This window comes from Eptesicus fuscus, chromosome 6, assembly GCF_027574615.1.
Source record: "Eptesicus fuscus isolate TK198812 chromosome 6, DD_ASM_mEF_20220401, whole genome shotgun sequence".
NCBI lineage: Eukaryota > Metazoa > Chordata > Mammalia > Chiroptera > Vespertilionidae > Eptesicus > Eptesicus fuscus.
In genome coordinates, this window is record NC_072478.1 from 100,680,183 (window position 1) to 100,705,076 (window position 24,894).

The following is a 24,894-nucleotide window of genomic DNA, read 5'->3' on the forward strand; positions in this document are numbered from 1 at the left end:
ACTGAGGCTTGAATATAGTCCACAAGTAGGACGTGGCCGGCAGACCTTGTCCCTATTACAGTAAGTGACACCCCCTGAGTTCATCGTTGACTGGCCTGGACGTGGGCCCAGGTGCTGGTATTTACACTCAAGTTCTGCGGGTGATTCTCATGTGCAGCCTGAGACCCTGTGACAGAGTTCTGGGTGGGGGGTGGGGGAGGTCCTTCGGCACAGGCGCCTCTGGAAGGGACGTTTGAGCTGAAAAGGAGCCACCTGGCCGCAGAAGGGACAGCGGGTCTCAGGCATGGGGAAGGGGCTAAGCGGGGCTGCCCGCAGCTGGGCCCCCTGGCTCCAGCTTCTCCCCCGGGACCCATGGGCCAGTGCTATACCCCAGGCTTGGCAAACAGTCCCTCGGAGGGCCTATGGGGCCCGGGGAGGTGCCTGCTGTGTTGGTTCCTGGGCTGTGGGCACCATGCCAGGCAGGGTGACCACGGAGCCCTCCCACTGCCACACCACCTGCTCACCATCTGCCTGAAAGTCCTCGCCCCTCTCTGACTGCCGCCAGGGCCTAGGAGAGTGGCCTGGGCTTCCTGCCTGGCCGCCGCTGCCAGCTGGGCACAGGACTGAGGTGGATCGCCGGCCTCCACTGTCCCAGAAGCCGGAGCCTCAGCCCGTCCCAGCAGCCCCGGGCCGCCTGCTTTCCTTCCTGCCCCGCACGCACATTTAAAGGGCCAGTCAGGGATTCCCGGGAGGGGCGGCGAATGCAGGTGGCATGGGATCTGGTTTATCCTAAATCACAGCACCGGGGAGCACTTTCGGGCGTCAGAGTGGCAATCCCCATTTCCACACGGGTTCACGGAGCACGTGTCCACGCCAGGCCTCGTGCTAAGTGCTCTGTCTTCACCATCGCATATGATGTTCACAGCAGCTTTATGGGGCTGGTACGATGGTGAGTACCCCACTTTGGCGGACAGGGAAGCTGACGTGGAAAATGCGATGACAGGTCGAGATGGCAGCAGCTGAACCCCAACCTCAGTCCAGAGCCATCCCGGGCCCCTGTGCCGGCCACTGGTCCCTCAGACACGGCTGCCGAGTGAGGGAGAGCTCGGGGCACACCCGCTCCGTCTGCTACGTGCCTCGAGGGAGAGACTTGCCTGGGCCTTGTTCTCACCGTCTATGACAGGGATCATCATACCTCCCTACAGAGCAGATGGTGATGAGCAACCACCTACATGTGAGGCACCTGGCGAGGCCTGGCAGCTCCGTAAACAGCCATTCTAATGAGGAGGAGGGCTTCTCAGGTGCTGGTTGTTCAGAAGTGTGTGTGTGTGTGTGTGGGTGGGTGTGGGGGCGGGGGGGGGAACCTGAGCAGGTCAAGGTGGGACCCCCCTCGCCCTTGCCTGGACCAGCCTCTCTGCTCTGGGCACTTTCAGGTACCAGGGGCTCCAGGGGGAACCCTCCCAGGGGCTGGGGCTGGGGGTGTCTCCTCCAGCCCCTTATGCTGAGCACAGGAATCCAGGAGGCAGAGCTCGCACTGACAACATGGCAACTCAGCCCGCAGGCGGGGTTTCTGTCATACGCGTCCTTGAGGAATAACCACTGTGGTCGGTGCTTGGCTAATTAGCCCGACTCAACTTTCTTCAGCCTCGTTTTGCTCAAATCCACCAGCTCTGTGATGCTCCTCGTCTCCCCGCCCCCATCCCTGAGTGTGTGCCTGGGAAGCCCACGGCCGGGGCTTGCGGCTTCCTCTGAAGGAGAAGGGGAACAGCCACCCCACTGGAAACCGCTTCCTGAGATGGGCCAGGAAGGCCGCCCTGAGCCCTTGCTACTCAAAGTGTGGTCCCCGGACTAGCAGCAACCTTGGGCCTGACCCCAGGTCTGATAAGTCAGGACCTGCACGCTACTCAGCTCCCGGGTGACTCCTGTGCCCACTTCCCAGACACCGAACGCCCGTGCATGGAGCTCCCTGGCTGAAAAAGAATCAGCCGGAATATGCATTTTAGTTCTCCATCCTTGCTGGCTGCCCTGAGCCTGTCGGGTGGCGTGGCGGCCCTAGGGCCTAGGCCTTTTAGTCCCTGTGTCCTCCTCCGCTGGGCTGGAACTTTCGGGGCTGGGCGTCCTGAGGGCAGAGCTGGGGTGGGAGTGGGTCTGGAAATCCCCGAGGAAGGGAAGAGTGGGTTTAAGGGATGCCTCTACCCGGAAGTCTCTCTGACTTCCTTTCCCCACGTCTAACAAAGGCAGCGTCACATTTCCTCCCGGTCTCAGTCGCTGTCGAGACCAGGGGGTCCTGGTGGCTGGCATGAGCGTGATGAAACTGGGCCGCCCCACCAGCGGAACAGGCGAGTTACCAGCAAATGCCGCTTTGGGGTGGCCTGTGACACGGAGTCACCCCGGCTGCCCTGCAGGCACAGCCCTGCTGGGGCCGAGGCCGGTGGGGCGGGCGTGCTGCCTACCTTGTAGCCGTAGGGGCAGGCGCAGCGGTACAGCTCCACGGGGTCCTGGCTGCACGTCCCGTTGTTCCTGCACGGGCTGGAGAGGCAGGCGTTGCACTTGGCCACAATGTTGATGTCCACTGGCCCTGGACAGTGGAACCACAGGGGGTTGGTGGCGGGCCCCTGAAAGGGCTCCGTCACACCCCCTTCCCCTGGGCTCTGGCCCCTTGCTCAGCCAGCCGCGGCCCCGCCCATCCCCGTGCGCACCGGGCAGTGGCCCTCCCCGCCCAGCCAGAGTCCCATCAATCCAGCCGTTGTCCAGGGGGGCAGATCACAGCGGGACATCCTTCAGAAGCACCACTGCAGTCAAACCAATTACTGTAATTAGCCTGATCCGATTCGGGTGCTCATCTGCAAACAACGCGCCGTAATTAGAAAACCCGTGTGTATCTTTTCTGTTTTGTTCTGGAAGCTCCCGGCCCAGGCTTCGTTGGGACCTGCCTTCCTCCGCCCCAAACCCATCCCCCACCCGCAACCCCCACGGAGTGGTCAGTGCCCGGCTATGGAGGACAAGGGTCGGGCCAAGGGAGCAGAGCCCGTTCCCGCAGGAGGAAGACGCGGTGGCGAGGACACAGCCACGGCGCCGACAAGGGCGGCCGTGCTCGGGACTCTGCACCCACGACGCTGTCACGCGTCCTGCTCTCCAGCTGTGAGGGCTGCAGGGAGGGACGTGGTCCCGGCAGAGCTGGGCTGTCGCCAGCTCGGACAGTAGCCCTGGGTGAACAGGACTGACTTCATGTTAGGCCTTTAAATGAACCCAAGATAACGGCCATCCATTTGGAGACGGGGTTCAGTCTGAGCCAGTGGGAGAGGGGCCGTTTCGGGTTGGTGACCAGATGGCCTGAGTGAGAGCCACCCCAGGGGCTGGGCCCTGGGTTCCCATTAGAACAGAGACGGCCCCAGGGAGACGGTGTCCCGAGGACACGTGGCAGTGTGGAGGGTGGCTGAAGTACGTGGTAAAAAACCAACCAAACAGGCGAAAAACGGTACGGCTTTACGAGGTGAGCAAAGGACGCGGATGGACAAGTATAACACGTATGGGAAGTAAATTTTTGAAAAAAATCAGTTTCTCCAGCAATCAGAGACAGAAAAAATATAAAGAGATATGAATTTTTAGCTATTGAATTAGCAGTGATTACAGAATGAGATAAAATAAAGCCAGAAAGGTGAAAGGCGCACTCGCATGGGGCTTCTGGGGAGTCAGCTGCTTACAGCCCTTTTTGGAAACCAGTTTGGCGACAAGTGTGAAGGTTTTACACATCAGCATGCACCGGGCTCAGTAATTTCTGCCTCAGAATCTACCTGAGGACACACGTTTAAAAGAGCAAGAACTTAATGCAGCAACAGTGAGGGGGAAACTGGAAATACTTGACAGGCTCAAACGGAGCTGCTGGGGAGGCGAGGTGGGTATGAACCCTGGGGCCCAAGTGAGGCCAGGGTGAGGAGTACACCTGGGGCCCGAGAGAAGCCGTGGTGGGGAGTACACCTGGGGCCTGAGAGAAGCCTTGGTGGGGAGTACACCTGGGGCCTGAGAGACGCCGTGGTGGGGAGTACACCTGGGGCCTGAGAGAAGCCGTGGTGGGAATACACCTGGGCCCAGGAGAAGCCGTGGTGGGAGTACACCTGGGGCCTGAGAGAAGCTGTGGTGGGGACTACACCTGGGGCCTGAGAGAAGCCGTGGTGGGGACTACACCTGGGGCCTGAGAGAAGCCGTGGTGGGGAGTACACCTGGGGCCTGAGAGAAGCCGTGGTGGGGAGTACACCTGGGGCCTGAGAGAAGCTGTGGTGGGGAGTACACCTGGGGCCTGAGAGAAGCCGTGGTGGGGAGTACACCTGGGGCCTGAGAGAAGCCGTGGTGGGGAGTACACCTGGGGCCTGAGAGAAGCCGTGGTGGGAATACACCTGGGGCCGGAGAGAAGCCGTGGTGGGAATACACCTGGGGCCTGAGGGAAGCCGTGGTGGGAATACACCTGGGGCCGGAGAGAAGCCGTGGTGGGGATACACCTGGGGCCTGAGAGAAGCCGCGGTGGGGAGTACACCTGGGGCCTGAGAGAAGCTGTGGTGGGGAGTACACCTGGGGCCCGAGAGAAGCTGTGGTGGGGAGTACACCTGGGGCCTGAGAGAAGCCGTGGTGGGGAGTACACCTGGGGCCTGAGAGAAGCCGTGGTGGGGAGTACACCTGGGGCCTGAGAGAAGCCGTGGTGGGGAGTACACCTGGGGCCTGAAAGAAGCCGTGGTGGGGAGTACACCTGGGGCCTGAGAGAAGCCGCGGTGGGGAATACACCTGGGGCCTGAGAGAAGCCGTGGTGGGGAGTACACCTGGGGCCTGAGAGAAGCCGTGGTGGGGAGTACACCTGGGGCCTGAGAGAAGCCGCGGTGGGGAATACACCTGGGGCCTGAAAGAAGCCGTGGTGGGGAATACACCTGGGGCCTGAAAGAAGCCGTGGTGGGGAATACACCTGGGGCCTGAGAGAAGCCGTGGTGGGGAATACACCTGGGGCCTGAAAGAAGCCGTGGTGGGGACTACACCTGGGGCCTGAAAGAAGCCGTGGTGGGGAGTACACCTGGGGCCTGAGAGAAGCCGCGGTGGGGAGTACACCTGGGGCCTGAGAGAAGCCGCGGTGGGGAATACACCTGGGGCCTGAAAGAAGCCGTGGTGGGGAGTACACCTGGGGCCTGAGAGAAGCCGTGGTGGGGAATACACCTGGGGCCTGAGAGAAGCCGTGGTGGGAGTACACCTGGGGCCTGAGAGAAGCCGTGGTGGGGACTACACCTGGGGCCTGAGAGAAGCCGTGGTGGGGACTACACCTGGGGCCTGAGAGAAGCTGTGGTGGGGAGTACACCTGGGGCCTGAGAGAAGCCGTGGTGGGAATACACCTGGGGTCTGAGAGAAGCCGCGGTGGGGAGTACACCTGGGGCCTGAGAGAAGCTGTGGTGGGGAGTACACCTGGGGCCTGAGAGAAGCTGTGGTGGGGAGTACACCTGGGGCCCGAGAGAAGCCGTGGTGGGGAGTACAGCTGGGGCCTGAGAGAAGCCGCGGCAGGAGTACACCTGGGGCCTGAGAGACGCCGTGGTGGGAATACACCTGGGGCCCGAGATAAGCCGTGGTGGGGAGTACACCTGGGGCCTGAGAGAAGCTGTGGTGGGGAGTACACCTGGGGCCTGAGAGAAGCTGTGGTGGGGAGTACACCTGGGGCCTGAGAGAAGCTGTGGTGGGGAGTACACCTGGGGTCTGAGAGAAGCCGAGGTGGGGAGTACACCTGGGGCCCAGGAGAAGCCTGGTTGGCAGTACAGCCTGGGACCCAAGAGCATTTATTCTGGAATCAGCAAGGCCGAGCACCCTCCCAGGGGTGGCAGTGAGAAATCTTTTCACCTCGGCCAGATTCGGTGGTTTCATTTTTTAAATGAGGGTGATTCTAGTGTGTATCCCACAAAGGTTCTGAGGAAGTACGTACATTAATACATGGAAAGTGAAAATGAAATGAAACAACACATGAAAAAATGCTTAATAGTGGGGATAAATGGTGATGGAAAGAAAATAGAAAGAAAAAGAGAAATCTTAATATAATGCCTCCCTCATAATAGGACCCAGGAGTGGTTTGTTATCATGACGATGCCATCGGTCTGAATCACAAATGGCTGGGGAAATGCGTGTGCTGTAGGAATGCTGGCCAGCAGATGCAGGCGGAAGGATTTCTCAGCTCAGCGGAGGATGGAGAAGGCAGCAGGGAGGGAAAGTCAGGGCGGGCCTTGGGGAGAGAAGGACAACGGAGCCTGAGAGGCGGGCCCGCGTCCACATCAGCCTCTGGGTCTGTGACCCATGGCAGGCAGGGCAGTGGCTCCAGCACCTACCTTTGCACTGGAATCGGTGGGTGGGGGTGGTGAGCAGGAGTCTGTCGGCCATGGGCTCGGGGCTACTGCAGCGGGCGATGCCGGGCTCCTTGTACCCCGCCTTCACCCATTCCGACAGCCAGCGCAGGCTGCAGTCACAGTGCAGCGGGTTGGTGCCCAGCGCCCTGGGGGCAGAGCAGGAAGTCAGGGTCCCCCCGCCCAGCTGGGCCCCAGGCTCCATCCCCTTGGCCCTCTGGGAGAGCAGAGTCTTGGGGCTCTGGCTAGACTGGGCGTGTCTGGCATGAGGACCAGTGGACTCCAGACTGTACCTCCAGCCCCTGGAGATGTTTCAACCCCAGCCCAGCCCCTCGGCCTCTGAGGCTTTGTTCCCGTCCACCCCAGTAAGACAACCCTCCGCTCCACCTCAACGACCTCAATCCCAGAGCCGCCAGGAAGCTCCCAGGCCTCTCATCGCACTATCGCTCCCCTGCCCACCGCCCGGTCCACTGGAGGGCGCTCTCTGCCGAGGAGGTTTGATGCCCAGCCCGGCTGAGGGGGCTCGGAACACACCCCCTCAACATGCCACTTTGGGACGCTGAGTATTTTGAGCTCAAGGTGCTTGAGAACCAGCAGATGCAGGGAGGACTCTCTGACTTCCCCCTTTCTGCCTCCAAGCGGGTCACGTTTCCCGAGAACGGTGCCCTCCCTGCACCAGGAGGACTCTTAGCACCGGAGACTGGGAGTCTCTGAAGGTGCAGACCGGCTACAATAACCCCGCTCTTCCATCAGTTCCCCCATATATTTCCTAGTCACTGCCCCCGAGTGTATGGCCCTCCTCCAAGCCCCTCTGTCCTGCGGCTCCCCACAATTTATCATTCTTTGTGTGGACAGGGGTGTAAGTTTTGGGCCCCCTGGCTTGTTCGGGTCTTCACTTCCCTCTTGCAGCCTCCCATGTACATCAGCCGTGGCCACCCTGGGCCGTGGCACTAGGCGATGTTCCCTTTGAGTGGGTGCACGCTGGGGAGAGAGCGGGGCTACTTACAGATGGGACAGGGACGGCAGGTCGTTGAAGGAGCCTTCGGGGACGCTGGAGATGTCGTTGCCGTGCAGGGTTCTGCAGCAGAGCACAGGCAGGAGGTTAGCACCCAGGGCGGACCTGACTCAGAGCCCTCGGCGTCCCAGGCTGGCCCAGGCCCCTCCGTTCTACTGGGGGCCCCACTGTCAGCACCTGGAGGCACCGCGTCCTTTGTGGCCGGTGCGTGGATGTCCCCATGCCCCACTCAGCAGCAGGGACTCGGGGGTAGAGGGTTTGGGAAGGAAGAGGACGGACTGCTGTACTGCACAGGCAGGGAATGGGGCCAGTCCCTTTTAGCTGTGGAATGTTGGGGAAGTTACTTTACATTCTGGGCCTCCATTTTTTGCACCCCCAAACATGGAGAGCTAGCTCCCTAATGGAGGCCTAGCGTTTCAGGGGTGATGCCAAGAACTGTGGCTGAGACCGTGAGTTCTGCGTCCAGGTTGCTTCCATTCAAACCCTGATTCTGCCACGTGCCAGCTGTGTGACTGTGGGAGAGTTATCACCCTCTCTGGGCCTCAGTTTCCTGTTGTAAACTGGGAATGAAAGTAAAAAGATTTGCCCCAGAAGGTGGTGGTGGGTGCATTAACCCATGCAGAATCATTTCCTAAGTGCTAAAGGATGAACCTTTACTGCTATTTGTGACAGGGTTTTGAAGAATGTCTGGTTCAGATCAAGAAACCGGTTCCCTTTTGAGTCACTTTGGGAGATTTATGGGGCGTGAGAAATGCTATGGTCCCAGCTCAGGTGACAGAAGACGGTGGGCACTCGGCTCCTGTGGAAACTGCCTGGGAGCCTCACACTCGCCTTAATGGGAAAGGGTGGGCCTGGCGCTTGTGACAGCGTGTTCCAGGGGCCAGGCAGCCTCCCTCCACCCCGCAGGGTGGTAGCCAGGAGCCATTCCCACCCGCAGAGCAGTGGCATACACTGAGCTTCAAGAAAATGCCTGGAGAATAGGTTTGGGGGAAAAATGGAATGAACAGTGCTTCGCTGCTCAAGTAACAACGCGAGCAAACACACAATCCACAGATTACACCCTCCACTGGAGGACCAGCCATCAGCTGCACACCCCAACCCCCGGCTGATGGCTCCCCTTGGGCCTGGCCTGTGAGATGCAAGGCGGGTGAAATTCACAGACTCGCAGAGGCGGCGTTAGGAAGCCGCGGTGAAACGAAGGGGTGACCAGCGTGGACGGGGCAAGGGACAGGCTGACACTCGGGAATCTGCTCTTTTGTTTCCCTGGTAGCTGATGTGAGCCTGCCCCGGTCTTTGGGAGAAACAGACATGAGCTCAATCATCCTTAATACAGAACAGAGGCTCTCAAACCCCTGGGCAGGGGAGCTAATTGCAGGCAGGCTTCTGAGCTCTGTCCCCAGAGCTGGCTCAGGGGCCCAAGAGACGGACTCTCCTGGTCCTCCGAACCGCACGCTGAGCTGGTGTAGGGTGTCATCCATCACCCTAAGCACCCGCCTCCCCCCCCAGGAGGCAGGGCCGAGTGCGCAGGTGGCTTCTCGCCTCCCCGTTGCTCCCGGGTAAGAAGGGGCTGGAAGCACTTCCTAGCACTTGCGTCCGTCTCAGTCTCGTTCAACCTCTACTTCACGTGGTTGTTTATGAATCACGCGGCCCCTGCCTGCCATTAGGTCGGATCACCTCATGGCTGCTTGCTGGTTGGCAAAGGCCCCCCAGCCCGCTGTTAATCATTTCCGAACGAGGCCTGGGCGCCTGGAGAGGCACGGAGCCCTGATTCAAAAACAGCAAATGACCCAAAGGCAGCGCTGGCGCTGGGACTCCTGCAAGTCACGCTCCCGTTTATGACGAACGGAGCCGCTGAGCTCTCCATAAACTACCCAGCAAGGGGCTGTGATTTACACCGCCGCCGAGGAACCCTGCCTCGCCGCAGGTTCCCGCTCCTGGTTTGGTCCCCAAAGAGGGGCTCCTGCACGTCTGAGCACCCTCCCACAGGAGGCCAGGGAGCGGGACAACTGTGCCCCCCCAGGACGCACTTAGCCCGCCCCCTTTCTCCTCCCTCTCCTCCCCTCCTCCCCAGGGGCTGGACTCCCAAGGACTCATCTCCAGGCGCCTGGGGCTCCACGTCCCCTCCGGACCCTTAGGGGTGTGAAAGGCAAACTTGGGACTGAGGGATGCCAAGGAGGCTGTTGTTAGAGCAAGGTGGGGGCACCGCTGTCTGTTCGTGTCTGTTCCAGCCAGGCTGCCCGAACCCGGCACTCTGTGCACGTCAGCGGGTGGCAGGGCCCTCCTCATTCTAAGAGTGGGGCGGGGCAGGTAGATTCTCTTCTGAGCAGGTGACCTGGGGGTTGAGGTCTGGAGTCAGGCCGCCTGGGTTCGGGTCCCTCTCTGATTATCCCTGGCTGTGTGAGCTGAGACAATGAATCTTTCTGTGCCTCAGTTTTGTCATCTCTGACATGGAGGCATTCTTAGTAATTATCTGCTGAGGAGGGGGGTTACTTGGCTTCAATCTCCTCTTTCTCTAGCAGATCCTCCCTGTCCATGAGGGATCCCTCCTCCTTCACTCTCAGTCCAAGTGGTTTGGCCTCATGGGCGGAGCTATGGCCCAGGGAGCAGCAGTGACTGGTTTGAGGTTGAGCATGTGACCTATGTGGACCAATGAGAGACATTTCTGGGGCGAGGGCAGAGGCAGAAAGAGACACATTTTGTTTTTTCTTTTAGGTAGCAGACCGCCCCCCCCCCGGGGCCCACACCTCCCTCCCTGGCCCGAACTGCCCTCCCAGGACCCAGACCTCCATCCGGGGCTCAAAACTGCATCCAGGTCCCAGACCTTTATGGCGAGGACCAGAAGGCCATTCCGGGACCCAGACTAGAACCCATTGCCTATTCCGTTATTGGAGTCTAAATATTCAGGCTAGTCCAGACCACCATTTCATCATCCCGCGGTCCTGCCCTTGACCCACACCTCCCACCTGGGCCCATAGCGCCCCCTAGTGACCACACATTTCTCCCAGCACCCAGACCTACATCCGGGGCTCAGACCTACATCCATCCGGGGCTCAGATCTACATCCGGGGCTCAGACCTACATCCGGGGCTCAGATCTACATCCGGGTCCCAGACCATCATGGCGGGGCCGAAAAGATAATCCTGGGGCCCAGGCCTCAAACATAGAATCCAGTCTTGTATCAGGGGTGTAGTTCTCCATCTGTAACCCAGACCACCATAACATAACCCAGATGTCCAGGTGAGGTACCAGACCCCCTGGGGCCCAGACATCCCTCCCTGGCCCAAACGACCCTCCCAGAACCCATTCCTCTATCCGGGGCTCAGACCTACATCCGGGTCCCAGGCCACAAACACCGAATCCAGTGTTGAATCAGGGGACTATATCTCCATCTGTAACCCAGACCACTATTCCATAACCCAGATGTCCAGTTGAGGTACCAGACCGCCCCCCAGAGCCCAGACCTCCCTCCCTGGCCCGAACTGCCCTCCCAGGACCCAGACCTCCATCCGGGGCTCAGACCTACATCCGGGTCCCAGACCATCATGGCGGGGCCGAGAAGATTATCCCGGGGCCCAAGAGACACATTTCCGACAGTAACAGCGGAGCACCTGCACCCAGCCCAAGCCCAGCATCTGCTTCTGAAGTTTTCATTTACCTGCATCTCTAAAGTCTCCTTTTAGGCACCAAAGGGCCACGCCAGGGCCATGGTTTGGAGGTCCAAAGGAGTCCCCTTTTGGTTCACCAGAATTAGCTGATGTTCAACAGCTGGTCAAAACGCAATGGGGCATGGGGGCTGGGTGGAGGGGGGCAAAGAGGGAGGGCATGGGGGACATCTGTAATACTGTCAACAATAAATAAAAAATATTTCCTGTAAAAAACTGAAATGAGGTTGTCTGAGAAGGGAGTGAGCTCTTGGTCTCTGAAGGTAATCAAGCAAAGGGCACACGGAGCATGCTGTAGGCACGGTCTATGCAATGCGTGGAGCATGATGAACAGCCCCATGTGCATAAACAGCAAACTCCATCCTACTTCAGGGATTGGAGCTAAAAATACCGAGGATGATGGATGATAATCCACTCCCCGCCTCAGACACACGCCAAATTAGCCGCCTGTGCTAACCGAATCCAGGTGGCTCCCGCGGCCAGCGGGGGCTGGGAGTGACAGCAGGGACCACACGCACGCAAGGCATGTGGCTTGGTGTGGGGCACAGACCAGGGAACACACAGATCCCCGGAGAAGAGCGCGGATGTTCACGAGAATGTTCTCATCTGACTTTCTTCAAATGAAGGGTGAAGTAGGAAAAGCATGTTTTCACACAATGTTTTGTACTCAGGGCTCCTGGACCAACCTCCTGCCACATTCTCTGAAATGTATTTATATCCACCTGCCAAAACACACACACATACACACACACACACACACGTTTACACACACATGCACACACATGTACACACACATGTACACACACACACACACACACACACTCTCTCTCTCTCTCTCTCTCTCTCTCCCCTCCTGTTTTCCAGAGCACTTTCTGGCCTTTGTCTATGGCTGAATCTTGAGGCTCCTTCTCCTGCCCCACCCCAAACGGCCAGCATCCCTGGGTCACTGGTCATTTCTGAATTTTAATCAAAATAATGAAACCCTTGAAAAATGAAAAAACCTACAAATGCTTAAATGCAGTTGCATATATTGCAATTCCTGATTTCAAAAAAAACCTATCTTTTTGTCCCTGCTCTCTCAATTGTAAATATGTTACTGTCTTCATTCATCTTTAACGTCAACTTCATTTATTACGGAAACGACAAGGCCAACAGTGAGCCCTCCCTGAGTTTTTTCCCGTGTCTCCGTTCCCCGAGAGCCCCCCTCAGAGCTATCCATGTTACTGGCTATAACTGTAACGTATGTGCAGATTAGGGTTATGTTTCCACGCCCGCACCGCCGTGGAGTTTCCATCTTCTCGCAGTAATTGCCCTTCATCGGCTGGCTGCGTGATGCTTTCCTTACACGTTTCCCCACGGTGGCACTTGGAGGTAATATTTAAAATTTAGGTTAAAAATAACAGGCAACCAGGATCTTAATGCACAGAGCCTTGCCCTCATGTTGGATTAGGCCGCGGCATAAATTCCTCCATGTGCAGTTACTGGGAAAAAGGATACAAATATCGTAAAAGAAATGTAGCCTGCGGACATTTTTATTTTTCCTGAATTGGCTCTTATGCAGAAGTGACTGCTCCCCACTGAGGTGGAGGCTGCAATGAGGGCCTCTAAGACCCCATTTTATCTACAAGATGCCACGATTCTAAAATCACGGCGCTCAAATCCTCGTCGCCCTAATTCAAGAAGCAGGCCCAGCGGGCTGCGCGGGGGAGTGCACCCTGATGAGCTGACGGCGGCAGTGGTTCTGGGGTGGCACGCTGTGTGTGCCGAGGAGGGAGAAAACAGGGTGACGTTCACCCCACCGCCTGGCAGACGGACAGATGGACAGGCAAGCACTCATTCTCTTTCTCCCTTTTCCGTGTTGAGTTGCCCCAAAAAGTACTGCTCTAACTATGAACATGTGCACAGGGATCCCATTAAAACCAGCAGGTCACCCCCTGGCAGCAAACCCATGCACAGAGCTGGAAGGCTGGGGTGGGAGGTGGGGGGGGGGGCAGGTCCAGCCTCAGCCCCAGGCTGACGAGATGAGCCCACGTCCCGTGTGCTCGACGGGAAACAGGGGCCTGGTCCTGCCGATGTTTCCATTCTCCGCGCCCCCAGAGAAGGTGGGTAATAAATAAGTGACAATAACAGATGGCACCCTGTCGGCGCGGGCCCTCCTCTGCCCCCAGAGAATTGATTTTTAATAACAGCGCAGATGACATGTGGCGGAGTTGTCGCCGACACCGGTGTTTCGTGGGCCTCAATAAATCGCATCAGCCTGGAGGCTCTGGAACGGACCAGCTCACTCGGTGCTGTTTGCCGACTGCTCCTGGGTGCTGGAAGGGCCCCAGGGCTCTGAGCCAGGAGGCTGGGTCCTGCCGCCCTCTGGCTGCTGGGCCTTAGGCCGGTGACGTCACCAAATCCAGGCCTCAGTTTCCCCATCTTAAAAATGGGCGTAAGCCTCTCAACCTCATGCACTGTTGCAAAAGGTTCCATGAGGCAATGGCCATGAGAAGCCCATAAAGTAGGATTATCACTGTTACAGTGACCATGGGCCAGAGGGTAAGAAGCGGGTAAGTTTGGGGCGGAATGTCTGGCATCTCCGCTCTCATGGGCATCATTCAAAGGACCCTCTTTGGGCCAGATGGAAGGCACCAGAATCAGGGGTCACCAGGCCTCGGCGGAGGTGCTTTTGCAAGTGCTGATGTGGGAACAGTAATAACAAATGAATATTTATAAGGTGTTTCCCGTGGGCCTGAGCGGCGCTAAGTGCTTCACAGACAGTATCTGACTTAATCCTCAGAAGGATTGTGAGGCAGCTAGCATTACCATCTGATTATGTGGACGGGAAGACTTGCAGCGGGGGCGGGGCAGAGCTGTGCGTGGGAAGAGGTGACCCCGTCTGTCTCAGGGGGCTGGCTGTCCCCGCCTATGCGCAGGGAGGGCCAGGCAGGGGTCATAGGGTGAGGAGGGGGTGAGGGGGCAGGGAGAGGGTCAGAGGGGAGGGTGCCGCCAGGCAGGAACGCAGAGGCGAGCCCTGGGATGGCCGAGCCTCTCCATTTCCCTCGGGTTTGTATGAGAAACCTCCTGACACTTACATGTTGGCCACTTGTTGGCACTGTTCTGCAAAGAAGAGACCCTAAGAGCAGACTGCCCAACTGCTGACGGACAGCTGTCTGCGGGCCGGGCCCTGAGCTCCCAGCTCGCTGGTGCTGGGTCTCCCTGTGGAGGGTCACGGTGTTGGCCTCGCCCCTCTGAAGCCGGAGGGACCAACGGCGAAACATGATCCTCAAAACAGCGGCTCCATGCCTAACCGTATCTCCTAAACCTCGCAGGAGGTGCTCCGGGTCCCATTTACACGTCAAGAGGCAGGAACTCAGAGCTTGGTGGCTCTCCCAAGGTTGCCCACGTGGTCGTGGTCTGGAACAGGGACAGGCCAATGCTCCTTCCTCCCATTCAGCCAGGGAGGGTGCTGGGGGAGGTCACGGTGGGGGAAGTGGGCGGGCCTGGGACCACGGACAGCGGGGAAGGCGTGCTCAGCACTGCCCCTGTCACCCAGCGCAGGACACCCCGTACTCACAGCACTCGCAGGGACCGCAGCCCGTGGAAGGCGTGGACGGGGATGCAGCGCAGCCGGTTGTAGCTCAGGATCCTGCGGAAAAGGACACGGTGCCTGTTGGTCTTCCCATCTCAGCTGCTCACAGGCGCACTGCCCACCCTGGGACCGTCATGCCAGTGGCTTATCGTCCCCATTTGATGTACTGGCAAGAGCAGCTTAACAACGAGAGAGCCATCCCCGCCATGGAGAGCCATCCCCCCATGGAGAGCCATCCCCCGCCACGGAGGGTCACCACCCCCCCATGGAGAGCCATCCCCCTGCCACAGAGGGTCACCCCCCCCATGGAGAGCCATCCCCCGCCATGGAGAGCCATCCCCCCATGGAGAGCCATCCCCCTGCCACGGAGGGTCATCCCCCGCCACGGAGGGTCACCACCCCATGGAGAGCCATCCCCCGCCACGGAGGGTCACCCCCCCAATGGAGGGCCATCCCCCCCATGGAGAGCCATCCCCCCCATGGAGAGCCATCCCCCCCCCCCATGGAGAGCCATCCCCCCCATGGAGAGCCATCCCCCCCCCCATGGAGAGCCATCCCCCCATGGAGAGCCATCCCCCTGCCACGGAGGGTCATCCCCCGCCACGGAGGGTCACCCCCCCATGGAGAGCCATCCCCCGCCACGGAGGGTCACCCCCCCAATGGAGGGCCATCCCCCCCATGGAGAGCCATCCCCCCCATGGAGAGCCATCCCCCCCCCCCATGGAGAGCCATCCCCCCCATGGAGAGCCATCCCCCCCCCATGGAGAGCCATCCCCCCATGGAGAGCCATCCCCCTGCCACGGAGGGTCATCCCCCGCCATGGAGGGTCACCCCCCCATGGAGAGCCATCCCCCGCCACGGAGGGTCACCCCCCCATGGAGAGCCATCCCCCCCATGGAGAGCCATCCCCCCCCCCATGGAGAGCCATCCCCCGCCATGGAGGGTCACCCCCCCCCCAATGGAGGGCCATCCCCCACCAAGGAGGGTCACCCCCCCATGGAGAGCCATCCCCCTGCCACGGAGGGTCACCCCCCCCATGGAGAGCCATCCCCCGCCACGGAGGGTCACCCCCCCCATGGAGAGCCATCCCCCGCCACGGAGGGTCACCCCCCCCCATGGAGAGCCATCCCCCGCCACGGAGGGTCACCACCCCCCCAATGGAGGGCCATCCCCCACCACGGAGGGTCACCCCCCCCCCATGGAGAGCCATCCCCCGCCATGGAGGTTCACCCCCCGCCACGGAGGGTCATCCCCCGCCACGGAGGGTCATCCCCCGCCACGGAGGGTCATCCCCCGCCACGGAGGGTCACCCCCCTCCCCATGGAGGGCCATCCCCTGCCATGGAGGGTCACTACTCCCCCACGGAGGGTCACCCCCACCACGGAGGGTCACTACTCCCCCATGGAGGGCCATCCCCGCCACGGAGGGCCTTCTCTCACTACTCCAGCGAGCTCACTGGCTGGCTGTGCCTGGTTCCTTCTGGGTCCCCTGTGGGCTGGCTGCCCAGCCAGCTCGGCCAGCACCCACCTCTACTGCAGATGGGGAGTGTTCTCCGTGTGCAGAGCTCAGGGGAAATGAATGGGCCTGAGCAAAGTGTAACCGTGTATGGAACCGTCCCCTGGAAGGAACCTCACGCAGCGCAGAAGGAATCCCAGAGGCCTTCTCCAGGACTGCGGGCCAGGCCCTGTCTAACGGCCAGGCAGCGGCTCTGCTCTCCTTCTGAGGACGAGGGCCCGCCTGGGCAGGGCAGCCGCAGGCTGAGGATCACGGAGCACAGGCCTGGCCTGAGGGGTGGGAACAGGATGGCCGGCCCGTCCCTGTACTCACAGGGTGGAGAGGTGCGACATGTTACTGAAGGTGTAGTTGGTCAGTACGCCAATGCTGTTGTTGCTCAGGTCACTAGAAAAAAGGAAACAGAAGGGTCATAGTTACTGTTAGTTGCCTCTGAGGGAGCCATTCCCAGCTTTCACACATGCCATCCATCCATCCATCCATCCATCCATCCATCCATCCATAAATCCGCCCACCCATCACCCACCCACGTATTCACCTACCCACCCAGTCATCCAAATGTTCATATTTTATTCACTCTTTATCCAATCATTCAAGCAATTGTTGTCCATCCATCCATCCGTTTAGCTATTCAATCATTCCATTCCATGTCTATCCATGCATTTCATTCTACCAGCACCCATAACACATAAGACGACACTCTCCCCTGATTCTAGCACATTTCCCCTGTATCAGCTCTTCCTTTCACTGCCCCTCTGCCCTTCCTCTCCTTTGTCGCTCACTTATTCCCCTTATCAGATTCTCTCTTGGGGGACGAGGTGGGTGGGTGGGTGTCTAGTCTCTGCCAACTACAACCTCCAGCTTCTCCTCAGGGACAAATCCCCAGGCAGTGGTTTCCACAGCAGCTGCACGTGGGAATCCCCTGGGAGCGTCTCCACCCTCTGAGGCCGGGCTCCATGCCCACAGAGTCTGATTTGATTGGTCAAGCGTGGGCTTGAGCATCAGTATTTAAAAAAGCAAGCACACTACTCAGGTGATCAGCTGACACTGGGGACCACTGCTCTGGGCGGAAGGGTCTCTAGAGTGAGGTTCTCAACGGGGGACACATCCCCCCCCCCTCCCCGTGACATCTGACAATGTTTGGAGACATTTGTGTCCCTTCCAAGGGGGAGGGGGCTGTTGGCATCTAGTGGCCAGAGGCAGGGATGCTGCTGAAATTCCCACACGGACCACAACAGCCCCACAAGCAGGGATGACCGGCCGCTAACGTCCCTAGGGCCGAGGTTGGGAAGTCCTCTCTCAGACTGGTTTTGGGCTCAGCTGGGAAGCCGGCTGAACAGGGGACAGGGCGCTTCCTTCCGCCTTTCTTCAGGGCCCGTTTCCCAAGGGGACACTTTCTTTCTGAAAGAACTCTCTCTTCCCCTGTGGACGGGCTCCCTGCCCCACCTCCCCCGCCCCCCAGGCCCCTTCTTGGCAAGGCACAAAAGCTGTCGAGGGATGAGGCTCGGAGACCAGCCGGCTCCCTGGGCCACACCCGTGCCCAGCAGCCCGCTCCTCATCGGAGGGTTTTCCTGGGTCTGGGCAGACAGAGAGCCAGTGGCAGCTACCACCCGAAGGAACGCAATTAGAACCTTCTACTTAGAACGTTTTCCGGGCAACTAAAGGAGGAGGAGGAGGAAATGCCCATCTATGCTTTTGGCAAATCTAAGTGCAGCCACAGCTGGCGAGGAACCGGGGACGGAGGGATCTCAGGAATTTAACGGGGACCCCAAGCTGAGGAGGCAGGTGATGTGATGGTCGGCAATGCCAGGCGCCGGGTATTTCTGCACGTGGTTCTCACTGGGGCCCTCGGCTGGCCCAGCCCTGCCAGCTGTCTGTCCCTGCCCCACCCGGGGAGAGAGAGCAGGGCGGCCGCGTTTCCTCAGCTCCCCAGGAGAGAAGCGGGCTCTTACATAAGTGTCAGGTGTCGGAGGGCGGGCAGCTCCCTGGGCACGGCCGTGAGGTGGTTTCCTTCCAGGTACCTGGAAGAGGAGCACAGTGACACGGAGGGGCAATGGGCACCCACGTCATCATTTCCCCAGAGGCGCCATGGGCCCTGACTTCCAGACTGGTGGGCCCCCGGTTTCTGCTCTCAGAGCTCCCCCACCCCTTCAAGGCACACACCACATTGGTCATTTCACATTTGTTTGTGTGATTATCCACCAATGACCTCTCCCCCACTGGACTGGGAGGCTCCCCAGTGGCGGGCTCTTGTCTAAGATTGTCCGGTGCAGAGTCTCCCCCAGGCCGTGTGCAGAGCGACACACAGCAGGTGCCGATCAACAACCACCCGCCGTGTACCCAGCCCTCACCACACCCTACACGGCAGGGGCTCACAGTTGAGGAAACAGAAGCGCAGAGATGTTAAAACACTTGCCCAAGGCTGCACAGCACGTGAGTGGCTTATTGCACTCTTACCACAGTCCTGTATGGCCTCTCGTCAGCATCCTCACCTGAGGTGGGAGGGGAGGGGGCGTGTAGGGCCCTGGAGAATGGGCACCAGACACACACTCTGGAGCTCTGGGCCCACCGTGCCGGTGCCGGTGCCCCTGGGTTCCAGCCGGGCTCAGACCTGGGCTGGTGGTGATCGGATCAGCCTCTCTTCCTGCTTACAGTCCTTCCCTGGATTCCACTGCTTGTTAGAGAAGGGCTGTCCGTCTGTCTGTCTGTCTATCTAGAGAGTACATTTACTTAAGGAACTGCTCAGGCCACTGTGGAGGGGAGAGTCCGAGATCTGTGGGGCAGGTGGCAAACTGGAAACTCAGGCGGGATTTCTGCGTTAAGAGTCTTGAGGCGGAGCGCCCACTTCTCCAGGAACCCCCAGCCTTTTGTTCCCAAGGCCTCCTAGGATCATGAGTTCCACCTCCACATCACCTGGGCGATCTCTGCTACTCAGAAAGCCCGCCGACTTAGATGCTAACGGTTTGCAGCTAACCGCATCTCCCAGCGCCCTCCCGCGTGTTTGCCCCAACAACTGGGCCGAGTGAGCCATGACGTGAGCCACGCAGTCCTGTCTCCCTCTCCAGTTCATCTACAGCCAGTGCCCCCTGGACCTCTGGTTCCAACTCCACTGACCTTCCTCCTCCCCAGATGCCCCTGCTCCTTGGGGGGCAGGTCCAGCCCCTTGTCTGCCCCTCGCCTAGTTACCACCCCCCCAGATGCTCGGATCTCAGCCTAAGCATCCCTTCCCCTATCATCTCCCACACCCACGGGTGACACGGCAGGTTCCCAAAGCGTTGGACCCCATGGTGAGGTCCTCAGAGTGGTTCTGCTTGGCTCGCCATGGTGTCTCGTGTGCTCGTGGGCAGCAGGGGAAGTCCTCTGTGAGATGAGAACCCCAGTGCGCCCGGGGGCAGGGGTGCGGCGAGGGGGCGAGGGGGCGGCTCTAAGAGCAGACTGTCCCTGGCCACCTGGCCCGGCCGCTCAGGAAATGCGGAATCAAAGTTCACTTCCGAAATGCAGATGTGGCTGTGGGAAAGCCACATCTGCACAGCTGCCTGCAGCCCAGGCCCAGGCCCCCGGGGACGCTCTCCGAAGGCAGCATTCGTGTTCGCCCTGGAACTAGCGGGGAGCATTTCCAGTGGGTTAACTTCCATGTTGACCTGCATTTATTTTTTTGTTTTTTAAAAATATATTTTTATTGATTTCAGAGAGGAAGGAGAGAGATAGAGAGATAGAAACATCAGTGATGAGAGAGAATCATTGATTGGCTGCCTTCTGCTTGTCCCCTACTGAAGATCGAGCCCGCAACCTGGGCATGTGCCCTTGACCAGAATTGAACCCAGGACCCTTCAGTCCGCAAGCCGAAGCTCTATCCACTGAGCCAAACCAGCTAGGGTGACCGGCAGTTAAATGCTGTGTCAGCCCTAGCTGGTTTGGCTCAGTGGACAGAGCACTGGCCTGCGGACTGAAGGGTTCCGGGTTCGATTCCGGTCAAGGGCACATACCTCGGTTGCAGGTTCCCGGCCCTGGTTGGGGGCATGTGGGAGGCAACCAACCGATGTGTCTCTTTCACATCGATGTTTCTCTCTCTGTCTCTCCCCCTCCCTTCCACTCTCTCAAAAAACCAATGGGAAAAATACCCTCGGTTGAGAATAAAAAAAAAAAAATGCTGCGTCAGCCCCAGCAGGAGTGCAGGTCTGTCTGGCGTGAACATCCACACAGATCTCTGTGAAGGATGTTCCCTGTCCTGTTAGAGCTTTGTGGTGCTGACAGGTGTGCTACCCACCGCCCCCCCCCCCGCCCCGCCCCAAACTCCTGGACCTGCTGGCTGGTGAATGAGAGGGAGGGCAGGCACCTTCCAGGGCCCTCAGTTCGGGCCAGGATTTCCACCAGGGCCTGGGGTGACAAAACACAGGCAGCTGAGGCTCACATCCTGGCCGCACTAGCTAATAGCTGTGTGACATTGGGCAAGTTGCTTAGCCTCTCTGAGCTTGTGTTTCCTCATCTATAACGTGGGCCTTATAAGAGTCAGCACCCTGGAGTGATTATGAAGGTTACATTGGAGTCCCTGGGGAGAGCTCTTGGAGCAGCCTGGCACACTGGTGTTCAATGCACTCTGAACGTAACATATACGGAGGCGCACATATGTCTCCATCCGACGATGCACGTGATCACGGGAAGGCAGACAACTGGCCCTGCTGTCCAGTCTCTGTTCTTCCAGATTAACGTTTCCAAAGCCAGAGTCAGATCATGTCCCTTTCCTGCCTAAGCTTCTTCCTTGGCTCCTGCGCTCCCGGGATGGAGAGCCAGCCCTCGTCGCGGCCGACAAGAACTCACTCGTTTCTTCAAATCTCCAGCACACACCGCCTCCTTCCCACTCTACTCGCTCCATCTCACGGCCCCTCGGCTTCCTGACCTTAAGGTCTTACCACCTTGTGGTCTTCACGAGACCTATTCTTTGTACTCCTTTCCCCCTTTATTTTCCGGGGAAGTGCTGTTCTACTTCCTCTCGGAAATGCCTGGTTCACAGGTTCGTATTGTCCGCCTCCCCTAGTCCACGTTTCTGAGATCAGGCGTCTCGTCAGTCCCGTGGGCTGCTGTCCTCCCAGCTTCCACGACAGATCTGGTCCAGTAAGCTCAATAAACACTTGACGGAGTGAAAGGGGCTCCCTCAGCCCGCCCCTGTCCCCCCAGATAGTCATGGCACTAGAAGTGTCCTCGACTGAAGCCATCTGCTCAGGGCTTTTCGGAGCCCGTGCCAGGGCCCAGAGTGCAGCGGCGCCAGAGCCAGCCTGCTCTCGAAGATGTGGTCAGCGCCCCCCAGCTGGCTGCAGGCGTTCTGTGCCCCTCCCTGGCCAGGGAAAGGCAAGGAGGCAGTTCGTGATGGGCAATTGCTCTTTTAAGTGCTCTGGGGCGCCTGGCCGGTGCTGGGGGCACAGAGAGCATTGCTGGGGAAGGTTGGACCCAGCCGGCAGGAAGGACCCAGCCAGAAACACTGACCAGGGCCCACGGCATCATGGCAGGGGTGCTGGGTTTGCCTTCCCCCTGCGTTTGCAAGGAGACCTGTGGCTGCCTGGCGCAAATCCCCAACAAGCCGGGCCACTGGGCAGAGCGCACGGGACCTGGGCCTCGGCCAAAGGGGAGGAAGAGTCTAGTGGCTCAAGGATGAGCCTTGGGGTCAGGCGTCCCGGGCTCAGGTCTAAGCCCTGCTGCTTCTTGGTAGTATGATCTTAAGAAATTACCCAACCTTCCTGTGCCTCAGTTACCTCATCTGCAAAATGGGAGTAAAAATATCGGCCTTGTCGGTTGTTGGATTAGATGAGGTCACATAAGAAGATGCCCGGCATTCATAGCCCTGGCAAGCAGTGAATGCCTTATTCTCGGCAGCTTCGGAGAATCCCGCAGACAGGACTCTGCCCTGCCTCCCTAAAGGCCCTGGGGGGGCGGGGCAGGGTTTCCCAACTCCTCCCCATTCCAGGCACACGCTGTCTGCTTGTCCCTCACTGCACGGTTCCGCCCCTCCTCCTGCATGCGTGGCCATCATCATCACTGGGTTTGAGAGAAGGAGACACCTCCGTCTGGGCTGCTTGGTACTCCCAGACCCCACCCTCTAACCCCTTGGAGCTGCGCAGTGCTAGGCCAGGTCCCTCCCACCCTGTCCTTCAATCAATGACTCTTGTCATCTCCTGCCACACTCACTCTCCAGGTGCCCTGTGTCCTCCTGGCCAAGCCCCATCCCTTCTGGGTCTACAGGGCCGTGTGTGTGTGTTTGTGTGTGTGTGTGTGTGTGTGTGTGTGTGCACTGCCAGCCTCTTCCCATGGTGCCCTCTGACCCCACTCGATTCCCAATAGAAACCCCTTCTTCCAACAGGTGTGCCTGGGGACAGGGGGGACCCTTCCCTTCCCCTCTCCTGGGGGTATCAGTGGTAGGACAGCAACCCAAGAGCATGGTCCTCAGACCCAAGTCAGCATCTAACTCCATGATGAATTACTACCTGGGGGCGGACTGCGGCACCCCGGGGTCTGCCCCTCCGCTCCAGCCTCAGGGAGGTGTGGGCCTGCGGGTCCGTTTCCAGAACCAGAGGCCTGGTGTGAGCAAACATCCCCTTCAGTGGCAGCCAGCAGACGTTAGGTTTAAATGCTCCCGGAATGGCAGGCCTCTGTGGAGAAGGCTCGAGGTGCAGCAACGAGGGAACTTTCTGAAGCTGAGGAGCGTTTGTGTCAGGGACCTTGGGGGCTGGGATGTGCCACATCTGCTTCCATTCAGCGTTCAGTAAGACCCTGGAGGCTTGCTTTTAAACCGGGAACTCGCTGCTGACTTCTAGCAGGTGTCTCTGTGGATCATTTGCCTGCTCATGTGTAATGGCCTGAGTGGTTCTCAAAGTGTTGTCCATGGGACCCTGGGGTCCCCTAGAGACTCTTCTATGAAGGAGGCTAAAACTATATTTGCGGTTAGATTAAATCACGGTTTTCCTTTTGTGCTGTGTGAGTAAAACTGCTGGCACCTCAGCATGAATCAAGGCAGCGGCACCAAAGAGTATAAATAAAAGCCAGTTTCATTTAAGAATGCCCTCGATGAAGAGTAAAAACTGTTAACTGCATTAAATCTCCACCCTTGAGCACACCCCTTCAGTATTCTTCGCGTCAAGCGGAAGTGTGCCGAAGGCATTTTTGCTGCATGTGAAGTGCGTTGGAAGAAAAGCACCGGGCACCTGAGTTACAAGCTAAACTAGCCTCCGCCCCCGTAAACCACCGTTTTTACTTAGAAGAATGACTAGCAAACAGGGTCTTCCCAAATGGGCATTGAGAAGACAACTTCGTAAGAAGGAACAGGGTGAGCCCGCCTCTCCAAGAAAAAGAGCTGGCAGTAATTGTTGGCAACGACAAAATTTGAGCTTCCCAGGGGAAATGGAAAATTTGAGAAAACCTGGGGCTGCCACATGGAGCGTGACTGCGTGCCTTTACTCCAGGACTCCTCTGTGAGGTGGGCCGTGATAGGGATGGCTGTGGCATTTCTGGTGTTTATATGATGCAGCGCGTCTGCATGGAGGGGCACAGTAACTCGGTGAGCCAGGGTCTCCCAGTCCACAGTGCGTGCTGTCACAGGACCAGGCGTGGGGGCAGTGCGTGCTGTCACAGGACCAGGCATGGGGGGGGGGTCCCCCACTCAGAGTGCCAGGTGGAGCAGCGGGTTTAATGGGACAGAGCACGAACGCGCATGGACATGGTTTCAGGTCCCACAGGGCCAGTAGCCGTTAAGGTGGGGGAGACAGAGAGGGGCTTCGGGGCTGCAGACAGCCAGCTGCGGGGGAACTGCTCCATGCATGGGCTGCCCGCTGCCTGCTCTCTCATGCCTGTGTCAGACGTCCACACCTGCTTTGCTTTTTCTCCTTCTCAGTGAACGGACGCTTTGTTTTGTAAGCTGGCAGCTCTGCCTGAGATAACCCAGGATGCCCGAGGGAGCTGGGAAGCCGGCGTTGGACACACCGAATCTGGACTCGTCCCTGAACCAGAAGCCCCTGGGCCTCAGTTTCCTGGACCGGCAGCTCTCGCGTCCTCTGGCATCCACGTTCCTGCCCTCTGCCCCCTCTCCCCTCCCGGAGACGGAGACGGAGATGGTGTGGGACCGAGGGGAGGGCTGCTCGCCTTGGTGAGCTTCGCAGACCATCTGGCCAGGGAAGCGCCATCGGTTCCAAGGCAGGCCACCAGGCCTCCTCCCCAAGCTCCGAAGTTTACTTTACAATTACAGCCAATTATCTGTGTTATTCCAACCTCTGCTTCATGAGCCGCGGGAAGGCACACACAGGCGTGTTTTCATAGCAGGTTCTTCTCTTCGACCTGCGGCCCTCGGCACTCAATTAGCCCAGAAAGGGGTCACTTTATGCAGCTCCCCACCCCCCGCCCAGCCTGCCTGGGAACATCGCGGGGCTCACTGCACGTGGCACGTGCTCACACGGAGCTCCAAGGGCAGGGCCTTGGCCCAAACCCAGGGCCGATGTGGACTTTCTAGTGCCGATCAAGACCTTTGTTCCTCCCCCGGGCTGGCAGCCCCGGTTACTGTCTCCCTGAGTGCCAGGAGGTGCCAGGAGCCACAACGCTCATCCAAGACAATGGCACACGCAGGCCCCACCCAGGAGGCAGTGGGAGAGCCGGGAGGTGTCTGGGTCTCCTTCTGTTGAGGTCTGAGGGCTCATGCTAAGCTGGCCCAGGAAAATGCAAGCCTGAGGGATGGGTGTGTGTGTGTGTGTGTGTGTGCGTGTGTGTGTGTGTGTGTGTCCTGCTAGGCAGGTGTCCCTCAGTCCCTCCTGCTCT

At 59.0% G+C, this 24,894-nt stretch overlaps 1 protein-coding gene across 1 annotated transcript in view; it reads right to left on the reverse strand.

Annotated features, from left to right (window-relative positions):
* SLIT3 (slit guidance ligand 3) overlaps positions 1–24,894 on the reverse strand; it is a 526,414-nt gene that overhangs the window by 16,234 nt on the left and 485,286 nt on the right. The window contains exons 21-26 of the mRNA XM_008147633.3: positions 18,054–18,122; positions 16,417–16,488; positions 14,575–14,646; positions 7,345–7,416; positions 6,324–6,487; positions 2,433–2,557 (exon numbers count right to left, since the gene is read on the reverse strand). Of these exons, the coding sequence (XP_008145855.2) occupies positions 2,433–2,557; positions 6,324–6,487; positions 7,345–7,416; positions 14,575–14,646; positions 16,417–16,488; positions 18,054–18,122 (574 nt within the window). The remainder of the gene's footprint in view (positions 1–2,432; positions 2,558–6,323; positions 6,488–7,344; positions 7,417–14,574; positions 14,647–16,416; positions 16,489–18,053; positions 18,123–24,894) is intronic.